The 23,705-nt window shown below is 43.5% G+C and overlaps 1 protein-coding gene across 13 annotated transcripts; it reads right to left on the bottom strand.

Moving 5' to 3' along the window:
* Positions 1 to 1,399: 1,399 nt before the first annotated feature.
* Positions 1,400 to 22,622, bottom strand: LOC129834705 (tripartite motif-containing protein 66-like). Of its 13 annotated transcripts, none has more exons than XM_055899933.1 (19): positions 22,564 to 22,622; positions 15,668 to 15,731; positions 15,469 to 15,542; positions 14,464 to 14,677; positions 11,907 to 12,036; positions 11,496 to 11,612; positions 11,065 to 11,179; positions 10,544 to 10,690; positions 10,246 to 10,363; positions 9,247 to 10,091; positions 7,116 to 7,337; positions 5,920 to 6,049; positions 5,494 to 5,572; positions 5,199 to 5,388; positions 4,020 to 4,957; positions 3,666 to 3,798; positions 3,412 to 3,486; positions 3,159 to 3,311; positions 1,400 to 2,944 (listed from the first exon to the last, which is right to left on the bottom strand). In XM_055899933.1, exons 1-19 carry the CDS (start codon positions 22,606 to 22,608, stop codon positions 2,708 to 2,710), a joined length of 4,026 nt encoding a protein of 1,341 aa, XP_055755908.1. In that variant the 5' UTR covers positions 22,609 to 22,622; the 3' UTR covers positions 1,400 to 2,707. The 13 variants fall into 13 exon arrangements, with proteins under 13 accessions (XP_055755908.1, XP_055755912.1, XP_055755911.1 ...); XM_055899937.1 differs by having other exon boundaries at positions 15,668 to 15,728; positions 22,497 to 22,565; XM_055899936.1 differs by lacking the exon at positions 22,564 to 22,622 and adding an exon at positions 22,497 to 22,553.
* Positions 22,623 to 23,705: the final 1,083 nt, after the last annotated feature.

Raw genomic sequence — 23,705 nt, 5'->3', positions numbered from 1 at the left:
GCATCCACCAGGCTGCTCTGTTATTTAACTAGGCAAGTCAGTTAAGAACAAATTCTTATTTATAACGACCTAGGAACAGTTGGTTAACTGCCTTGTTCAGGAGCAGAACAAAATATTTTTACCTTGTCAGCTCGGGGATTCACTCTAGCAACCTTTTGGTTACTGGCCCAACGCTCTAACCACTAGGCTACCTGCTGGTTACTGGCCCAACGCTCTAACCACTAGGCTACCTGCTGGTTACTGGCCCAACGCTCTAACCACTAGGCTACCTGCTGGTTACTGGCCCAACGCTCTAACCACTAGGCTACCTGCTGGTTACTGGCCCAACGCTCTAACCACTAGGCTACCTGCTGGTTACTGGCCCAACGCTCTAACCACTAGGCTACCTGCTGGTTACTGGCCCAACGCTCTAACCACTAGGCTACCTGCTGGTTACTGGCCCAACGCTCTAACCACTAGGCTACCTGCTGCCCCAACGGCAGGTTATTCTTGTGCCTTTCGTGAAACATTTCAGTGTGGAATGCTTTAATGTCTGCATGATGGTTCAATCAAGACTATCGAGGATAATTGAATTAGAAAATTGGTCGGGGCTAGCCGATGGTTTTCAAAGGGAGCCAGGATTAATCATACATCATTCACTGCCCTCAACCATAAGCAACCATAAGGACCCTGTGAATCACATTTAATGGAAGACTACACTCAAACTGAATGATTTAAAGGGTTCCAGGCAACGCATAATGTTCTAACTCATTAAGAGAAAATTACTTTTAGGTAGGAAAAGTTTTGGACAAACAGAGAATCGGGGCTTTGAGGAAAGTTTGCATGGTAGGCTGACACAGCAACTTTTAAACACTTTTTATCTCCATGAAATATTTAGTAAGGCATGTTATCTTTCTTGGATATGACTAGCTGCTGTAAATAAAGGAAGATGAAAGAAGTTGTGAAATAGCTAACATCAACATAAATGTGGTTATTTTAGGAGATTATTTTCCTTCATGGTTTGAACAACAAACTCACAATACTGAGAAGTTGTCTGCATTAATACCCACTGATGCTCTGGCTCCATGTCTCCAGTAGGCAACGCATCCTGCATCTTGTCAAGTCCACAGCAACACCGCCCATATGGAGAAGAGGTGGGACACTGACTGACACTTGACTGTTGGCAACTAATCACAACCCCATTCTGTCAAATACCCCAAAATCTCAGGAAATGACTCAGCATACCTTTAAGCTTATTACATATATTTTAGGTAGTAACTAGCAAGAAGACTATGTTGATACAAAACATGCCTTTGTTGCTTAAAGATATACATTTATTATTTCCATTACCCCATAAAATAACTTCAGACAGAATAGAAATTAGGAATCAAAAGGAATCGTAGAAGAATAGCAAGGACCGTTTCAAATGCAGCACTTTTCTCTTCAACTGTTCTTTATTAAATGGACATTTCTTGATACCAGCTAACTCTGAGAGGGTCTTTGTAGGCTTTAGGATTCAATATTAGAGATGGAAGCAGGGATATTCCATATTGAAAAGTCCAAATGAAATACTACAGAGAAAAAATACCTACAATCGTTTTAAGTCTGTTTGTTTATTCAAATAGCAAACTTAGCTTGATCCTACAGTTAATTTCAGCTATTAATTTGCAGCAACCTTTAAAAAAATACAGCCAGCTCTACCAAATTGCAGCAGCCATTTTACATAAATGAAAAACTAACATGTACATTCTACATAGAAACTACAGAAAGTTGATATAACATAACATTACTCTTAAGTCTCTCTTAACTTCTCCAGCTCTTTCTACTTATTCACACTGGATCAAATACCTTCCACTCCCATTAAGCCGGAGAAATAATCATTATTAATACTGGCCTTATCCTAATGAAGTAGGATTTCATTAGGATTGAATAAATGCAAATCTAAAGCATATGTGCCTTGCAATATTATTGTGGCAATTTCAACTAAAGGTATGTTCATTTTTATATTTATCTTAATCTTCTTTGAATACCCCCTTGGTTCAATATGAACTTAACTTTTTTCTTTGTTCTCAGTCATTGCTGCTAGGGCGCCCTCTGTCAGTCACTCAAATCATTACCGTAAAAAAAGGGAGGCCATACATAACATTCTATACTGTACTTTAAGTGCATATAGGACAGAGAGACATATTATATATATATATATATATATATATATATATATATATATAAAATGCAAGACAGAAATATTAACATTAATAGTCTGTATTTACTAATTGCCTGCAATCATTTAGCCACTAAAAACATTCAATATTAATATATAAAACAAGATATTGTAGAGTTTAACATTTATAAATATGTTTACCATTTATCAATACTGACCTTGTAGGTTTTGCTGTATATATGATGGAGAATCTACAAATATAGGTAGAATCTACAAATATATCTGAAACAAAAAACAAATACCAGAAACGCAGTTTATAAAGGCATATTAAGTATAAAGATGTAAGTCAGGTTATACTTATACAATAATATTTGACACAAATATCAGGCCAAATTAAGAGCAGATAACCTTTATAATGAAGAAGTACAATTCTCAAAATGTAAATATGTACATACAATCCCTTCATAAAAACTCAGCTTCCTCTCTTGGATGGAAACATCCAGTGCAATATCATGTCATACTGTCCTTCAAAATAGCCAGTGATAGGCTCTGCCTCACTGCCTACAACTAGAAGTTATGCTTCCTCCAGTTGAGAGAGTGCCTCCTCTTCCTCTTCCTGTGGCACTGCTCTCTCTTCTCTGGCCAGGGGAAGCCTCCCTCAGCTGCTCTGTACACCTCGTCGTACTCATCGCTGTCGGAGTCCTCCTCGGCTGCAGGGAAGGCCCTGTCTGGGAACACCTCCCTGAGTCTGGAGCTGAAAAACGTCTCCAGGCTGCGACCTGCTTGGGCCACCTCTGAGTCCGGCTGGAGGACAGACAGAGAAACCAGACATTAAACACAGCTCATCTCAGGTTTTACTACTGTGACCCGGATCAGTACTTACAATTGCATTGTGGGACATTTAATAATGTAAATGATACAATAAAATATGCATTTGCAATATAGCACTGAAAGAGTGGTCAATATATACAGTTTAACCTCTATCACTAAAATATTATTATTAATCTATATCACTTACATAATTGAATTTTGCACAGTTCCTGAACATGAGGGAGACATCAGCCACAAACTCCTCAAGTGAATAGTAGTGGTGAGTGCTCCTCTTGCTGAGTTTGGCCCTGATCACAGACAGATCCATGGGCCTTTTGATTATCTGGTAGTAGTGGCGAGCCTAGGTTTCAAAACACATTTTATTAAACCAGATCACTGTGTTTTTGTGGAGTATTGTGAATACTAACATGCTGATTAAGAATAAGATTGGGATCACTTACCAGTGGACTGACCGGCTCATGGAAGGGAGCACTTAGCATGTTGCTGCAGATCAACAGAGTCAACCTCTCACATTTCTACAGAGGGGGGACAACATTGATTTATTATGATAAATAACATTTACTGTAACTAGTAGGTGTGAAACCCCACTTACAGAAGACATTGAGCCCTCCTTGACACTACTGACTGTAGTAATATTTTGAGTCCAGTGTCAGTTGATTTACATTTTCATAATGAAGAATAATACAGTACTTACTCTCTGGTCACAAGCAGAGAGACCATGAGGTAGTGGCTTTCCTGAACATTCTGCAGCCAGCCTCTGGTTCTCACAGTCATATTCCACCTCTGGCTGCTGGATATCTCTGCAGAAGGTACACACCCAGTCACCCCTGAAGTGGGAGAGGACACAGAGGCAGACATTGGCTATCTTCAACCACCGAGCAGTAGTGTAGACAAGACTGATGGATGAGAGAAGTGAGGCGTCACAAATGGCCCCTTATTCTACTTTTGACCAGAGCCCTATGAGCCCTGTTCAAAAGTAATGCATTATATAGGGAATCGGATGCCATTTGGGACACAGTCTATGACTTATGGCGGTGAGATGACTTACGTGGGGAAGCTGAGGAGAGCGGGCACATGGCAGGACAGGTGGAAGACTTTGGGACAGCGGTCACAGCACAGAAGGTCTCCTCCGATCAGACACACGGCACAGAAGTCTTCACTCTCCACCTCCATGGTCTCTGCCCCAGTCAGGGCCTGCTCGGCTCCTTCACAATGCCTCTGTGGACCAGGGTCTGCATCCAGGGCCCTCTGGGCTGGAGGGGACTCCACTCCTGGTTCAGGACTTAGAGAGGCTGGGTCAGGGGCTGAGTCTGGCTCCGATTCAAGATCTGGTCCAGATTCTACAGACCCTTGTGATTCAGGGGGTTGTGCACAGTCTGATTCCAGGTCAGAATCTAATCCCGGACGTGTTTCAGATGGAAAACGGGGGTCTGAGCCAGGGTCAGGTTGGAGGTCTGATTCCATATCAGCCTCCGATTCCGCATCAGCATCCAGGTCTTCACCATTCTCTGATTCTAAACCATTCTCTGATTCTTCACTACCTTCTGATTCCACTCTAGGTTCTGATTCCACACTAGGTTCTGATTCCACACTAGGTTCTGATTCCACACTAGGTTCAGATTCTGTAGCAGGCTCATCAGGAGATTCCTCATCAGCAACTGATTCCAGATCAGCCTCTGATGCAGACTCAGCTTGTGGGTCAGATTCTGGTTGTGGGTCCGAGTCCAGTTCAGGGTCAGAAACAGTTTCTGAGATTGACCTGGGATCTGAGTCAGAGTCAAGGTCAGGTGCAGAGAAAGGTGGGGGTGATACAAGATCAGTGGTGGGTACTTGCAGTGTGAGCTCTTTGTGAGGACTGTGTCTTCTATGCTCAGGCCAATCATTGATTACTGGAGGTGGGAGAGATTGATTGATAGTGTGTCTCTCTGAGTATTGTTTATCCAGAGACGGGCTGACCGTTGCGACCTTGGCTTCTTTTGATATTCCCTGTAGACAAAGTACAGAGTTGGACATTTAGAACATGCCAGTAGTATTTTACCCTGATCTGAAACACATTGCAATTTAGTTCAGACCTCTTCTCCGGGCTAATTCCTGCCGCTTATAAGAACCAGCTGCTGGACAAAACTAGTTCAGACATAATGTTTATTGTGGTTATGAGACTAGTATAATCTGACATCATGGACTTTCTGGAAGAGAAAAGAGTTCACTGTGTTTTAGTGGAGCCTACCTCAGTCATCTTGTCCTTCCATCCCCTCTGTGGAACAGGTCCGGTCCTTTCTGTTGCGGTGTCTGGCAGAGGGTCACTCTGTCGCCGCCCCTGTGGTGGGATCCGAGACACCAGGATCTTCAGCCTTTCCAAACACACCACTGGAACCTTGGAACTGGAACTCCCAGATTCCTTCTGTACCTCTCTGTCACTGATGTATGAAGAGGGAAGTGGTGAAGCGACATAACTTTAGCTTTTCCCCTTTTGACTTCAACTTATTTTTTGAAGATTAGTGTGATGTTTAAAAAGAACATACCTGTTGTCTGGAGTCTTTCTTGGTATTCTGCATTTTCCTTTGACGTCATGCCCAGTCTCATCATATGCATAGACATAATCTGGTAACAGGAGAAATAATAATCATTTGATGATTCCATTTAACTGATGTGAAAGCAGAATTTGGATGTTAGTAATGATGATATTGTATTCATCTCTCAGTGTTCATATGTTTATAAAAGAGCATATTGTTACTACATAATCAGAACATATTTATCGAGAGAGAGAGAAAGAGAGAAAGAGAGAGAGAGATGTAATTTATTATAGCCATGGTGTACAATATTGGCAGCTTGATCTGAATTGCAGTGTACAGTGTATACATAAATAAATTATCTGAGAAATGTTTATTGTATAATAATAAATAAATAAATGATAAATGTATCATATTTGGAAGTAAGTGGCTCAGTACCAGGCTCTGTCTTGTAGATGGTCAAAGGTGACAGGCGTAGGCTGGGCTGGCCTCTGGAGGGAGGAGTGGCTAAGGATCGTATCACTCCATCAGAAGACAACCCCCTCCGCCTGAGATCCATGAAACCCTGCTGAGGGAGGGAATCAGTCATAATCAACATCAACTACTGTATCAAGCACAGACACCAACCATATTTTACATCCAAAGTCTGTAAGAATAAGGAGGAGCGACACCTTAGTGTTAGCTTTAGGAATGTGTTTAGTAAGATAAACCAGATATCGTTACAAAACATTATGGGTATTATACTACATCATGCTACAAAGTCAACTGCAGAGACAAAAAACGAGAAAAGGCTTTGCCACCAAAAACCTGGAATCTGATTGACCCAAAAAGGTAATTTTGTTAAATGTACCTTTAAACAGAAACACTAGCAACTTTGTCCAATTTGTTTGCAATAAAATCAAATGGACTCATTGCTGTATCAGTTCTATTTTTTGGTAATGTGTTATACCCTCAGCAAAGAATTTACATTGCCAAGTGTGTAACAAGAACAAGGTTTTAAGTCTGACAGCCAAACCTTTCTGCCACATTTATATGTCAAATCCAAACTGCTGAGACTGTTTAAAATAACTTTTTCATCTGACATATTGTAATAGATACAGTATTTAGAATTTTGTTTTCTTTTACAATGTTCTTTTCTTTGTAGCTATACTGTAATGTCCCTAATGGAACTGTATAATGGCATGTCTCTTATACAAGCTCTGATCAGAACAGCCTTAACAGCTAGACAGCCTTAACAGCTAGACTGCCTTAACAGCTAGACAGCCTTAACAGCTAGACTGCCTTAACAGCTAGACAGCCTTAACAGCTAGACAGCCTTAACAGCTAGACAGCCTAAACAGCTAGACAGCCTTAACAGCTAGACAGCCTTAACAGCTAGACAGCCTTAAGAAGCTGACATGTAATAATGGAAGTTGAAGAGAATAGGCATGACTCTCGATCACAATTAAAATGTCCATTAATTTTCCATTGAAAATCTTATAATAGAATGCCAGTCATTTATTGAGAATTCCTTGTCTCCAGTCAGCCATGACCTTTCACCTGCACTCTCCTTGGTAGCAGTAGACATAGAATTACATGAATTATAGGATCTCTATGGCAGCAGGTCTCTGTTCATTAATGGGTTAATGGGTTACCTGGTCTGCCATGCGTCCCCGTTCCACGGCTGCTGTTGCTGTTGCTAAGCTGTGGGTGGCCCCCAGGGGCCTGTCTGTGGAGGGGCTGCTGGAGGGGCCTGCCAGTTCTGGTGGGATGCTCTGGGATCGACTCTTCCTCCCACACAGTGAGCTGGGCCTGCTGCTCTGAGCATCAACACTGAACCCATGGGTCGTCACAGACATCTCCAGTGAAGTGGATCTCTGTCAGGACACAGAAACACAAAAGCAGACTGCATCAGCACACTCTACTGTTGCTGACTGAGCATCATACAACACAGGTGCATCTATTCATGTCATAGCAACGGGGAGACAGTGCGGTGGTGGGAGGTGTGTGGCGGAACAACCTTCAGTACCACACGCACTAAGGACGCCACTCAGAATCCATTCTGTGAGCCCTGCCTGTCTGATTAAAAACAACGCAATCGCTACAAAGCCCATTCATTTCAGCGAGAGATGGCCCACACAACTGCTCACAACACCGTTATTCTACTGATAATGAAGGGCTTAGTTACAACACCAATTATCGTATGTAAATCCACCATCAGAAGTGCGTTAGCTAGGCTCCTTTGAATAAGCGGCATTAGCACATCACAGATTAGACTCTCTTTCTGTCTCTCCTCCATTGGCCTTCCCCACTCGTCATCATTTCACTAATGCGAGTTTTCCAAAAAGCCCCCAGAAACTGTATCTCTGTGCTAATGCAGCCATACGCCTGACAAAGCTCGAGCACTAGCCTGTGTCTCAGCACCCCTCCTCTTCCTCTCACCCCTTCTCTTCCTCTCACCTCTCCTTCCCTCCCTTTTTTTCTCTGTCTTATTTCTCACAGCGCGCCACACACCATGGAGATTTAGACCAGCTGACACAGAGCATGTGCTCATAATTACCACTCGGTTAAAACACTTACCTGATCCGCGCCCCGAGGAGAGGTGTGAAGGAGTCTAAATGTGGAGAAAAAAGCTATAATCCTCTTCTAGAGGAAGAGGGAGCGAGACAGAAGACAGGGATGTATCTGAGAGAAGTGTACCCAGAGCTGAAATCAACCTGCCAGCTCCACCAATTCCCCAAGTGTCTCATTATTACCAGGTTAAGTACGTATGTGGCTGCGCCCAAGCGCTTTTTCTTCTCACTTTCACTCACTGTGTCTTGGCAAGGCGGAAATCATGTGCCTCTGTTGTTTTAATCATGCAGGAGGAACATTTTTGATCAGTGATCATTCGGTTGCTCAATCCCTGGTACCAAGGGTACTAATAATAAACAGTAGAATCTTTTTTTAGCTTTACTGCAATGCTGCACTTCAGTTTTTTTAAATATATTTCAGCATAGCTGGTGCTTTGATTGTGTTAGTGTGCCTCTTTCTTAAGCATAGTTCCTTCTTCAAATGGAAGCCAGTTAGGTTTCTGTAGCACCATCTGTTTTCAGGGCAGTTGTCAACCACTGTGACTGATCATTTGGCGTAAACAAAGTTATTGCCAGAATTTTTTCAATATCCGCTGTATGTAGATATTGAGACAGGAAATACTGCTGTCATCCTGGGTTTAAGACTTGCTATCACGCAAAGCTCCCTGCGGTACAATGTGCTTTGAGCTTCAATTATAACACCATGAACCCAATTTACTGTATCCAGCCTTCCCTCAACCCATTGGCTTTTTATTCTGCCATAATGCACAACCAAAGTGAAACAATGGCTGTACCTTGCACTATTCTTCTCAGGACAGGTGTGTGACCTTTGGTTTGTGTGTGCGTGTATGTGTGCATGGCCAGAAGCGAGGCAGGGCTGAGGCATGTGTGTTACTGTTAGTCTGAGAGGTGTTTGTGAGCAAGACCGTGTGTTTTGACACCTCTGAGCTCAGAGTGTGTGGTGAGGTCTATAAGACCATAGAGAATGAGGAGGGACAAGTGTGACCACTGGGGAGTCAACAGAGTGAAAGCGAAATGAGGTTGTGGGACCTATACAACTCTCTGGTCAACAGACAACAATGGGGGAACTCCAACGTAGGCCAAAAGTGCACTATCGCTGAGCAAACATGGACAGCTTTACTAAGTTGATATGGTTTAAGCATCTCTGATGTGAAGAAACAATGTTCATTATAGTGTGCTTTGATCAACTCACCCTGCCATCTCTGCAGTCTCTGGTTGGCTGTGTAGTCCTGGCCTCCTGCTGCTCTTCCTCCTGCTGCTCTTCCTCCTGCTGCTCTTCCTCCTGCTGCTCCACTGTCAGTGTGGCCACTAGGGGAGACAGGAGCTGCTGCTGTTGCTGCTGTTGCTGCTCCTGCTGGATCCCGTCTGTCAGCACCTCTATGTCCACCCCTGTCAGTACATGTGTCTTCTCCCTGCTCCCCTCCTGGATCTGCTCTGTCAACACCTCTCTGTTCACAACTGGCTGCCCAGGAGTCTGCTCTCTCTCTCTGCTGGCCTGCTGGCCCTGGCCTTCCCTGGCCCCATCTGTGGCTGGCTGTGCATGAGTTTCGGGAAGCGGCTGAATCTGAGGCTGGTAGAGGGCTGTGGCTGGGGGCTGAAGTCCAAGACCTCTACTGTTGGAGCTGGAGCTGAGCAGGCCTGGGTCAGCAGCCGGGAGATGCTCTTGCTGTTGGGGACGCTGCATGGAGGAGGGCGCCACAGCTGGTGGACCTGGAGGACTGTCAGGGCCCCAGCACCTCAGCAGCTGACTCTGGTGCAGGGCCAGGGAGGGAGAGCTGAGGGTGGACTGGGCACACCTGGCGGAGTAGGGGTTGGGTTCCCGCTGGGTCTTGTCCAGCTGCACAGCTGGCTGTGGGGGTATGCAGTGGAGGCAGCACATCTGGGGCTGACAGCAGGCTGGGAAGGCACAGCCCTGCTCCCGCTCTCCATGGCACACAGATGGCAGGGACAAGCAGGTGATAGGCTGGGGCCTCAGGATGCTGGGGAAGGCCACGCCCTCAGAGTAGGAGCGATTTCCCCCCTCGACAGTGAGCTGACCTAGAACAACAGAGATACTTGTAGTTTAGGAATAAGGCCAGGTCTCCAGTAGGACGGCATTAAATGCAACACTTTCAATAATTACATACAACCAGTTTACAACCAGTCACTGCAGCCAAGCTACTGCAGCCAAGTCCTTTAAGCCTTAGTTTACCCAAAGTTGAGATCTGCTTAGTCCAGTAGCTTGCATCCCAGTTGAACTTGATCTTCACAGGGAGCCAGGCGTCTGAGTGTAGTGGGGGTTCAAGCAGGCGCTGCATCTGGAGAGAAATCTAAAGGAGGACAGGCGTAATGTAAATGCCCAAATTACTTTTTTTCCATAATCAACTCCAAAAATGTTTTATTTCTCTGTTTTTAAATGAGACTAGAAAATGGCCTTGAGTTTTACAAGGGACAAAAAAATGGCCTTGTGTTTGACTCGCAAGCCCACCCTTCTGTCCCTTCAGACCTACCAGCTCCCTGCTGAAGAGTAATGGGTTCTTGAGGTGGTGGGCCGTTGCCCAGCTGATGAAGTTCTGCACGTGGTCCAGCTGGCTGCACATCTCTATCTCCCCCTGCAGCTGGTCCTCCAGACGCCGCTGGAAGTCCTCCGAGATCTTCTAAACACACACACACAGAGGCAGACTGAAACATGCTCATGTGTAATTGCTGGCACAGAGAGAGTGAATTACAGATGGAAAGAGAGGGGCTAATCAATGGCTTGTTTTTCGCCGGACTTCATTCCTAAGATCCCTGCTTTTTTGACAGATCATTATTGCCTCTCAGAACTGATTAGATGTTGGGATCGCTCCTGATTGGGAACATGTACATTCATGGTCAGCTAGACACTGGAGATGAATGCCCCTGGAAACACTGAGACTGAGGGGAGGGAGGGAGGGAGGGAGGGAGGGAGGGAGGGAGGGAGGGAGGGAGGGAGGGAGGGAGGGAGGGAGGGAGGGAGGGAGGGAGGGAGGGAGGGAGGGAAAGTCATTACCTCCAGTTGCTCTATTAATAGGTTGGCCCGTTTGTTCAGCTCATTCATCATAATCATCTTTGCCATTTTAATCTGGTTCTCAGCCTTCCTCTGCGTGATCTTTACACCATGCAGCCTGAGAGGAACACAGAGAAAATGACATTCTGATTACTGACAGAGAAACCAAAACAGTTGATGGATTGTGGTGTATAAGTGCTTTATTGCACTTGGATGCTTTACATATGTTAGATGGGTATTTCATTCAGAGTTGGAGAGTGTATTGTATATGATCTTTGAGAGGACATATACATTTCATCAACATTGCTCTGGAAAATTTGAGCCAGGTTTCTGAGACCACCAGCTGTTGGCTTTACACTTGCTTTATGAGATCAGTGTATACTCTTGATCATTCTACACATCTGTCTGTAATGTATTGTACAAGCGGAGCTTACCTGTCTTCTATCTGTTTGGCTGTACTCTCCACTGCAGACCTCCTCTCCTCCACCTGAGCCATCAGGCTCTCAAACTGCCACTGTTGGTCCTGCAGGGCCTTTCCAATGTGCACCAACCTGAGGGCAAACAGATATCACAGTGGGTCAAATAATACAATAGAAACACCACTTAACCTCACCACTTTACACCCTTTCATTTAAAGCATCACCTTGAGGGCTAGTTACTATTTGACGTTAGGGACTATTGGGACCACTAATGCACTGCAAAATCACAGTCAACAGGGGAATGTATCATATGGACTGAATTGGAATTAGATAGGTTGAAGATATGCACCAGACACAATGCAGGAGGTTTTTAACCTGCTGTTAGTTCCTCACTGTAATGCCCTTGTGCCGTGTCTAAGGACTGACCTGTGGTTCTTGTGGGCGGACAGGTGACAGCTGCTGCAGCACATGAGGTCACAGGACTCACAGAAGAGCTCCAAGGGCTCCTGTCTGTGAGAGTGGCACATGAGGAGGGGGCGGCCACACGAGCCAGGGCCTGCCGGGCAGAGGGGGGAGGGGGGAGAGAAGCATAGCATTACCACAGAGAAGGACTAAACAAGCAATTCACACTACAGCTAAACCCATTGGGAGGAATTGGTGCTGTACATTTATTTGCTAAATGCACAAAGATATATCATGCAAACAAATGTTCAAAGACACATCATGTAAACAAAGCGGCCTACTAAAGAGCAACTGCATAACATTCATGTCTGGCAGCACACAGTTTACGTACATCAACGTTTTATTCTATTGTTATATCAAGCTACAAGACAAACTACTATTTCGCTGAATGTTTCCTGTTTAGTTTTGTTTCATTTTGCTTAAAATGTTATCTGCAATCTCATTCTACTCTTTTTTAGAGTTGGAAAATACGTTGAATCTGATATTGGCCTCAAGTTAACATGCATTACATGAGTCATTCAGTATCATCATCATTCCCAAACTATTTTAGGTTAGGGAAATATGGCATCTTTTAAATCTAGTAAATATCTCTGGACTTAAAGAATGGGTAGACAGATGGGAAATAGGGCAGAGAGAGAAGGTCTTTGATCGGAGAAATGAAAGACCAGTGCCAATGTAGATTAATAACTTTGTTCGGTTGGCTTTTGAAGAATCAAACAAAACCTTCACACCGCAGGATGTAGACAGTAACAAATGTTGCTAGAGAACAAATGACTTTCATGTGTGCATGCATAAACGGCCATGTTTTAAAAATAAATGCAGCATTAGTCATTTGATTTGCAATGTAATGAGAGTTCCTACTCTATGCAAATGATCTGTATAAATAGCTGGAAATGTGATTCTTATGCAGCACATATGAGACTTCCTGCCCAAAGTTATCACTTCCTGACACTAAGGTTATATCCCAAATAGCACCTGTTCCCTATAGGGCTCTGGCCAAAAGTAGTGCACCATGTAAGAATAGGGTATAATTTGGGACGGAGTCCAAGCAATCACCATGTGGCATTAGTTTATTTACTTCAAAACTGGACCCAAATTGACTGAAGCCTTTAATTGACTTTTGAGACCAGTAACAACCAATTGTTGTATCCTGATGCTGGTGTTTATTTCCCCTCTTGGGTAATGATTGTGTCATGAAACTGTGTGCACTGCACTCGGAGCAGGCCTAAGCATTGTTATGAGGACTGAGAAGACTGGGTGATGTTCAGATGGCTATCCACTGTAAATATTAAAGTTGGTCCTATGTCTATACTCTGGGGTGATGCAGAAGGTTTTCCCACAGTCACAGACACACACGCAGGCACAAACGCACACACACAAACGCACACATACCACAAGGGGCAGGAAACAGATCACAATGTGATAGAGAGACCACAGGGTCACAATGAGTAAACACAGCCCCCAACAATACACAGTACTGCTGCTGCACACACACACACACACACACACACACACACACACACACACACACACACACACACACACACACACACACACACACACACACACACACACACACACACACACACACACACACACACACACACACACACACACACACACACACACACACACACACACACACACACACACACACACACACACACACACACAGCTAAGTATGGCCCTAGTTAGTACAGTCAATTAAACACTAACTCAACAGAACAGTAAAGCGCTCAACAAAACCCTATAACATAACAAGCACATCCCAGTTCGTATGCAAACTGCTGCACACAGGCCCACAGAGCCTGACTAAAGTCTCAGCTGAACATAGCTATCTGCTGAACACAACCCTACCGCACTCTGCTGGACACACCACTCTAATGAGCAGTGCCTTTTGCACAATGCTCTCCACAAGGCCTATTGTGCACTGCGTAGCACAGCCCCAGTGCTAAGAGCTGAGTGACCACATCCTGCCTGCAGAGCTACGCTTTCTCACCCGCAACACTTCAAACTGGTGTTCTCACCAAAACACAAAAACAAAACACTAACACACTAAGACAGCAACACTTAGAGGTGGCAATAGAGGTGAGATGTGATCACAGAGTTACAGTATGACTTCGCCTTTTAGCATCCAAGAGTAGAGACCTAGAAACGTACTTTTCAGCATCCACGAATAATGTCACACTGTTGCTACAAAAATAGTATCATTCTCAGTGTTCACTTTCTGAATGTGGGCAACATGACAACAGGAATTGTAATACATAAGGGTCTGTAGGAACCATTACTGTACCACCAACCATTACAGGCTACATGCATAATTCATCACAATCATTCCTACTGAGACATGATTAACAAACAAACATGGGAAAAAGTTGAAACAAAGAAACCCAAACAGGTCTGATGACGACCCCGGGGAAACGAAGCCCATCTCCACCCAACCGGCCAGAGACACCCGGATGTGGAGATTGGAGAGGCAGTGAGGGATGGGAGAACCTGTCTGGGAGAGAGAGATGCTTGCCTGGTTCGGGTGGAGGCAGAGAGCTGGGGGCCATCTGGTCCCTCTGGTGCAGGTCGACACATTGGGTGGTGGGCCTCTGGTGTTGGTGCAGGTCTGAGCACTGAGGGGTGGCTCTCTGGTGCTGGTGCATGTCTGTACACTGGTAGCACAGCCACTTGTTGCAGAATGTACACAGGCTCTGGGCTAGCCTGGGCTCTGGGCACTCTGAGCAACGCTGCCACACACAAAGAAGACCTGTCATGTATTGACACACACCAAGCACGCACGCACGCACACAAGCACACACACAAAACAACAAGGTCGTCTGATATAAAGATGGGGTGACATATGTCAGAAGTATTTGTGTTACCTCCCTCTGTACTTTGGGCTAAATCACACTCCTCAGAGCGGTTACTTGTGTCGATGCTCACACATTCTGAGCTATTCCCAGAGAATGTCAGATGCATTCAATCATGTTCCTCAAAATGAAGCCATGTTGAGAGTCACAGACACAAGCTGCTCAACCAGCTGATTCATTTCCCTTTTAATGCAGCTTAAAGACAGCTAGTAGCACAGAATGAAGTGCACATTCAAATCAAATGTACTGAAATCACATATCAAAATACAGCTGCAACAATATAAGAAAACAGGTCATACTGAAGGCATGCCAATTGCACAGGATTATCCTTTCTTCTTTCAGAACGTGTTGTGTATCTTTTAATCCTCCTCACATTACAGTTAACAGTTAACATTATCCCCTCAGAGTTATTTGGAAAAATATTCATATTCACTTTGTTAGAAATACACTGAAGTACATCAAAGACTTGAGAGAGTCTGAATACCCTCGGGCTAAGACAGAAAATAAGTCCATGCACATACATTCATTCTATTTCTGCAATTGCCTCTACACAGAGGCACAAACAAAAGTAGAATGGAAAATCTGCTTGTGGGGGAAAAAGAGAGTTGAGGTAATCTGTGTCAGCCGTGTCATAGGAATGTTAATAGAACGTTGAGAGAACGCCTTACCTTCTCCATGTCAGCACTGGGGTAATGTGTCCTCTGGTGAATGGTGGAGCTGGTACCCAGCAGAGCTGCTCTCGCTGTGGGAGGGAGAGGACAGCACAGCCTGACGCTCACACACAGCAAAGCAGCACTCACACTGACGCTTTTACCTGCGGCAGGAAGCAACGTGCACCAAGAGGTGGCCCCAGAGAATACGGCTTACATGACAGCCTGCGTGCCGAGCTCTCCTCTCCTCTCCTCGCCTGGTTCATCTGTGTGTAGGACTCCTCACAGAACAGAAGTAGAGGAGTGTCAAATTCAAATCCATCCTCTAACACACAAAACATATAATCCTTTTTCTTAAATAAGCCTGTGCATAATAATTGGGAATTAGGAAGATACGATAATTATTTTTTTTCTAGGGCGAAATATCCCCGGAAGCCCTTCCCAAAATGGAAGGAGAGGCCGAATGACCTACAATGTTGGAGGGAATTGTAAGCACTGCAAACAGGAGTGGAGCAGGCTGGGATGGGATGGGATGGGATGGGCTGTAGTGAGCTGGGCTGTGGTGGGCTGGGTTGTGGTGGGCTGCTGGTGACCTCCTTCTACATCCCTGTATCAGCACAAGGAAGGGACAGGTCCCTCTGGAGCCACACATGCTCACGTAGCACACCATAACCGGGTCAGGCTCTGATGAGCACCAGATGAGAGTAGGAAACACTCCTGCTATTCTCTCTAAAATGATGAAATCAATTAAGATCTTTGTCACCATATTGCAGAAGAGAAGGAATGGCACACTGCAAGGTAACAAAACTAACTTCATGGCTGGAAAGACAATCCATATACAGTACTAGAGAGGAGGATCATGTTGTAACTGTCTTAAAATGCATCAGCAAAAAGTGACACTATTAGAAGGGAGATATGACTCCTCCCGTTGCTGTAATGTAGACAGAATTGTGGCAAAGAGTAGTAAGACACAATCACTATGTGAAATCACAATCAAAACACCATCATTTCTGCTGCTCTGAGTCCCTAACACCAACCTCTGCAGCCTGACCTACAAATCTGACAACTTTCTCATCCTCTGGTGCTTCACAGGGGAGCTAAAAACCATCCCATTCCCCATTGTGTGCTCAAAGACCCACTTTAAAACACAATTAGTCAAACCTAGTGGACCCCGCCTCTTGTTCACTCAGCTCTCCTGCTTTTTAAACCCCCCTCCTCCCCTTTCAAACTCCCCATTTTGCTTTTAAACCAGAAAGGTGTTAGCACTATACCTCTCTGTGAGGGACAGCTCTCCTGCCCTGCTAAGTGAGGTTGGTGCTGTATAAAAGGCAACCTGAAAGCATGACATCTCTAGAGATGTCACAATAATAGAAACTTCACTGGTGATGTCTCCCCTGAAAGCACACCTATGTAACATCCATTAACACTGAGGTGATGGGATCCAAGTGAAAAACCACTCCAATGTCACTTCCCTGATCAGACAATTATCTACATAGCGACTGTAAATATTCATGACTTCTCTGGCCAAACTCCTCAACCACTTCCTGTACTGTACACTGTAATGGAAAACTGTAAATTATAAGGTAATTTTGGGTATTATCAATACTCTGAAACGTTTTACTGCAGCATACTGTAAATTATGGTGCATTGTGGGAAAATGTTGTGGGCGGGGAAAGAACTGCTGTATTTCTAATGGTACTGTAATTCCACCCCACAGAATACAGTACCATATCCTTAGAGCACCAAAAACCTTTTGACCACTAGTGGGTGCATGGTATTGTTGTTTCTGGCTTGTTAACATACACTATATATACAAAAGTATGTGAACACCCCTTCAAATTAGTGGATTTGGCTTTTTCAGCCACACCAGTTGCTGTGAGGTGTACAAAATCGAGCATGCAGCCATGCAATCTCCATAGACAAACATTGACAGTAGAATGGCCATAATGAAGAGCTCAGTTACTTTCAACGTGGCACCGTCATAGGATGCCACATTTCCAACGAGTCAGTTCGTCAAATTTCTGCTCTGCTAGAGCTCAACTGTAAGTGCTGTTTTTGTGAGTTGGAAATGTCTGGAGCAACAATGGCACAGCCACGAAGTGATAGGCCACACAAGCTCACAGAACGGGACAGCTGATGCTGAAGCGCGCAGCGCATGAAAGTCATCTGTCCTCGGTTGCAACACTCACTACCGAGTTACACACTGTCTCTGGAAGCAATGTCAGCACAATAACTGTCCGTAGGGAGCTTCATAAAATGGGTTTCAATGGCCGAGCAGCCGCACACCTAAGATCACCATGTGCAATGCCAACTGGAGTGGGGTAAAGCTTGGACTTTGGAGCAGTGAAAACGCATTCTCTTAAGTGATGAATCACCACCACGCTTCACCACTTGGCAGTGTGGGTTTGGCGGATGCCAGGTGAATGCTACCTGGCTGAATGCATAGTGCCAACTGTAAAGTTTGGTGGAGGAGGAATAATGGTCTGGGGCTGTTTTTCATGATTCGGGCTAGGCCCCTACAGCATACAATGACATTCTAGACGATTCTGTGCTTCCAACTTTGTGGAAGTTTGGGAAGGCCCTTTCTTGTTTAAGCGTGACAATGCCCCCATGCACAAAGCGACGTCCATACAGAAATAGTTTGTCGAGATCGGTGTGGAAGAACTTGACTGGCTGGCCTGCACAGAGCCCTGACCTCAACCCATCGGACACCTTTGGGATGAATTGGAACGCTGACTCCGAGCCAGGCCTAATCACCCAACATCAATGCCCGACCTCACTAATGCTGTTGTGGCTGAATGGAAGCAAGTCCCCACAGCAATCTTCCAGCCTTCCCAGAAGAGTGGAGGCTGTTCTAGCAGAAAAGGGGGACCAACTCCATATTAATGCCCATGATTTTGGGATGAGATGTTCGACGAGCAGGTGTCCACATACTCTTGGTCATGTAGCGTATATATCAGTGGAGGCTGATGAGGGGAGGACGGCTCATTATAATGGCTGGAACGGAGTGAATGTAATGGCATCAGACACATGGTAACCATGTGTTTGATACCATTCCATGAGCCCCTCCTCCCCAACCTGCTGCGGTGCATATAACTGTAGATGAATACCTTCTCATTATGTAGTAACAATAGGCTCTCATATGAACACTGAGAGATGAATACAGTATCAACATCACTAATATCCAAATTCTGAATTCGCATCAGTTAAATGGATTCATCAAATTATTATTGTTCCCCCTTTGTCCACATACTTTTGGCCATGTAGTGTATTTTTAGGCATGCCTTGTCATAGGCTATATTGGTTGCACCCGTGAATGAGAAGGCTGTACTAATTTGCCCCATCAATTTGCATATGGGACAGATTGGAGTGGCAGCAAGTCTAAAACCTTAAATGGTTGAGCATTTTGCCATGTCCTTTTGGTCTGTTTGGCCCTGTAGTCGCTGCCAGTTTGGAAGCCTTTGTTAAGGCCTCTAGAAGTGCAAGTGATATAAAATACAAAATATTTATGAATATACTGTAATGTGTAAACACTTCACCTAGCAGTCAACCTGTTTGCACCAATCCTTGTAATTACTGTATAATACTGTGAAATACAAACCGCTCTCTATATTAATTTCATTCATCCATTCATTCATTCCTTCATTATTTTCCGATTACGGTAGCATTTACTTTTTTACAGTACATTTTACGGTACTGTACTGTGTGCCATTACAGTACTTGCTTTGATACCGTATTTATATTACAGTATAAATAATACTGTAATATGAAATACAGAACTTTACTTGCCCCCGAGCTACCTGTAAGCTACTGTCAAGTTCACAGTAACCCATTTTAAGTCCATAACTCATTATATGGCCTACAGGAGAAAAATGTGTTCAATACTCTTCCTTGGAATCTGCCTTGGGGTACAGATGTATCCGTATTGAATTAATGATATTAGCATATAAAAAAATCAGAGAAGATATGCATAATTTAAATCATTCGAGCACTCTCCTCACTGAAGGTACTCTTGTGGTCCTCTGTTCAAAATCAGGCATAGTGAATCCATGTACACAGTGAAACAGTGCTTTCAGAAAGAATTCCTACCGCTTGACTTATTCCATATTTTGTTGTGTTACTGTCTGAATTCAAAATTGATTAAATTGATTGTTTTCTCTCACCCATCTACACACAAGACCCCACAATGACAAAGTGAAAACATGTTTTTAGAATTTTTTGCAAATGTATTGAAAATGAAATACAGAAATATCTAATTAACATAAGTATTGACACCCCTAAGTCAATACTTTGTAGAAGCACCTTTAGCAGTAATTACAGCAGTGAGGCTTTCTGGGTAAGAGCTTTCCACAACTGGATTGGGCAATATTTTCCCTTTATTCTTTTAAAAATTCTTCAAGCTCTGTCAAATGGGTTGTTGATCATTGCTAGACAACCATTTTCAGGTCTTGCCAGAGACTTTCAAGTAGATTTCAGTCAAAACTGTAACTTGGCCACTTAAGAACATTCACTGTCTTCTTGGTAAGCAACTCCAGTATAGATTTGGCCTTATGTTTTAGGTTATTGTCCTGCTGAAGGTGAATTAATCTCCCAGTGTCTGGTGGAAAGCAGACTGAACCAGGTTTTCCTCTAGAATTTTCTGTGCTTAGCTCTGTTCTATTTCTTTTGTAACCCCAGTCCTTAACATTACAAGCATACCCATAACATGATGCAGCCAACACTATGCTAGAAATATGGACAGTGGTCCTCAGTAATGTGTTGTATTGGACTTGCCCCAAGCATAACAATTTGTAGTTACTCCACAATACTAACCTAAATTAAAGTGAAAAGAAGGAAGCCTTTACAGAATAATAATATTCAAGAACATGCATCCTGTTTGCAACAAGGCACTAAAGTAATACTGCAAAACATTTGGGAATGCAATTAACTTCATGTCCTGAATCAATGTTGTTGATCCATCCTCAGTTTTCTCTTATTATAGCCATAAACTCTGTAACTGTTTTTTAATGTCACCATTGACTCCATGGTGAAATCCCTGAGCAATTTCCTTCCTCTCCAGCAACTGAGTTAGGAAGGACACCTGTATTTTTGTAGTGACTAGGAGTATTGATACACTATTCAAAGTGTAATTAATAACTTCACCATGCTCAAAGGGATATTTAATGTCTGTTTAGTTTTTTTACCCATCTACCAATAGGTCCCCTTCTTTGCGAGGCATTGGAAAACCTCCCTGGTCTTTGTGGTTGAATCTGTGTTTGAAATGCACTGCTCGACTGAAGGACCTTACAGATAATTGTATGTGTGGGGGTACAGAGACGAGGTAGTCATTAAGAAATCATGCAACTTATTATGTGACTTGTTAAACACATTTTTTCTCCTAAACTTATTTAGGTTTGCCATAACAAAAGGGTTGAATACTTATTGACTCAATACATTTCTGCTTTCCATTTTTTATTAGTTTGTAAAAAAAACAACTTAAAACCATAATTCTACTTTGACATTATAGGGTATTGTGTGTAGGCTACTGACCAAAAAAATCTAAATGTAATACATTTTCAATTCAGGCTGTAACACAAAACAATTAGGAAAAAGTAAAGGAGTGTATATACTTTCTGAAGGCACTGTATGTATCTGAATGTGTTTAGGCTACTTTTCTTTACATTATGACCCCTAATCCTGATGCACCATCCATGTATTGGGTCTTTCTATTGAGTGATAAGGAGTGTTGAGGGGGCTCTCTGAGAGCTGATATGCGTTTCCTGTGAGAAGGAATGTGAGCATCACTCCCTGGCTGTCTGTCAATAACAGCTTTATAGCAGTGCAACACATCCCTGTGTTTCACTAACACCTCCCTGGAATTATTATTATATTTTCTTATTTAACTAGGCAAGTCAGTTAAGAACAAATTCTTATTTACAATGATGACCTACTTATAAAGCCCCCCCGGCCAAACGCTGGGCCAGTTGTGCGCCGCCTTTTGGGACACCCGATCACGGCTGGTTGTAATCCAGCCAGGGATCGAACGCGGGTCTGTAGTGACGGCTCTTGCACTGCGATGCAGTACCTTAGACCGCTGTGCCACTCGGGAGGCCCTGTATGCTCGGGGGACTACACACCTCCCAGCTTGTTCATGTTTCTGATGGCAATAAGAGCTATAATATGTGGATTTGCAGTTATGAATTGCTGGGCATTTCTCTTTTTATTAGACTGCAAAATAATCTTTAAACCTCCCAATATGGAATCAATGTGTGGGGAAATGATTGTATTATTGCCCTATTTTATACAGATCGGCCACACTGACACTTAACAGAGGTCAATGTCACTCACTGATAACCTGTCATTGTCATCATGTATATCAATTGTGTATTGAGCCTGATCAATGAACGCAAACGTGGTTGCTGTTGTTTCAACCATTTTTTGTAAAATATCAAGTTGTTAAAAGTAAAACAAGTTATGATACATGGCCGAGCTATCATTCCAGTAGGCTATGTGCAAATATCTGATTTTCATCATGATAGACAAGGAGCAGGTGAATCATTGACTTTCAAATTAGACAGATTGATTGCGTAACAGAATCTAGTCTAATTATATTGACGCATTCCCTGCTGTAATCAAAATATAATGGTAACCTAACTGGTATCGATGTGTTGTTTATATGACATTGCTGAATTCTTGGCTCGCATACAGTATCAGAGGATGCGCATAATTTGAGCTACTCAATAGTAAACAGAGCCGCACCTAAATCCATTCGATTATTTACGCATGTATTGCTGTCCAATAGATCATGCATTAGATCATCGTTTTTAAGATACAAAACACAATAGTTGTTCATAACATACCTCAAACGCAATAACTTTCGCTTTGGCAGTACGTCCGCAAGGTTCAATAAGACAATATCAACTACCGTTATGTGATGACAATTGCTTTCAGTGTCAGTGCGCAGGTAGTGTACTAGGACGGGCTACATTATTATTATGACCATGTTTACGAATTTGATTTGGACTGTAGGCTACTGTTATATTCACTGCGATACAGAATATACTCACCTAGGCCTACCCTACGATAGCGAAGGGCTGTCACAAGTCAAGTATGACCAAAGCTTGAGGTTTTTACCTTAACCTGATCATCACCATATAGGGCAGGTTGTTCCCTCTCCATCCATTGGATGTCGCTGTTTTGTCCAGCTCAAATATTTGGAGTTACAAAGTCTCGTGTTTGATCGTGAGACTTACATGCGTTTATTTCTTCGGGAAAAACGGTACTTCCCATCTGAAATCTCACATCAAACTGCATCCTCTTACACTGTTCCACAACAGTGGAGCAGATCAATATTCACACAATACCACATAATGAAAAAGCAAAAACAGTTTTTTAGAACTTTTTCCAAATGTATTAAATATAAAAAGTATTCAGACCCTTTACTCAGTATGTTGTTGAAGCACCTTTGGCAGCAATTACAGCCTTGAGTCTTCTTGGGTTTGACGATACAAGCTTGGCAAGTTTGTTCCATTCTTCTCTGCAGATCCTCTCAAGCTCCGTTAGGTTGGATGGGGAGCGTCGCTGCTCAGCTATTTTCAGGTCTCTCCATAGATGTTCAATCGGGTTCAAGTTCGGGCTCTGGCTGGGCCACTCAAGGACATTCAGAAACTTGTCCTGAAGCCCTCCTGCATTGTCTTGGCTGTGTGCATAGGGTCATTGTCATGTTGGAAGGTGAACCTTCGCCCCGTTCTGAGGTCCTGAGCGCTCTGGAGCAGGTTTTCATCAAGGATTTTTATTTTTTTACATTTGATTTCACCTTTATTTAACCAGGTAGGCTAGTTGAGAACAAGTTCTCATTTACAGCTGCGACCTGGCCAAGATAAAGCAAAGCAGTTCCACACATACAAAAACAACACAGAGTTACACATACAAACATACAGTCAATAATACAGTAGAAAAAGTCTATATACGGTGTGTGCAGATGAGGTAAGATAAAGGAGGTAAGGCAATAAATAGGCCATGGTGGCGAAGTAATTACAATAATACAATTAAACACTGGAGTGATAGATGTGCAAAAGATGAATGTGCAAGTAGAGATACTGGGGTGCAAAGGAGCAAGATAAATAAATAAATACAGTATGGGGATGAGGTAGTTGGATGGGCTATTTACAGATGGGCTATGTACTGGTGCAGTGATCTGTGAGCTGCTCTGACAGCTGGCGCTTAAAGTTAGTGAGGGAGATAGGAGTCTCCAGCTTCAGAGATTTTTGCAGTTC

Source organism: Salvelinus fontinalis, chromosome 35, assembly GCF_029448725.1.
Source record: "Salvelinus fontinalis isolate EN_2023a chromosome 35, ASM2944872v1, whole genome shotgun sequence".
In the NCBI taxonomy this organism is placed as follows: Eukaryota; Metazoa; Chordata; class Actinopteri; order Salmoniformes; family Salmonidae; genus Salvelinus; species Salvelinus fontinalis.
This window is presented reverse-complemented; position numbering and strand designations above follow the sequence as displayed.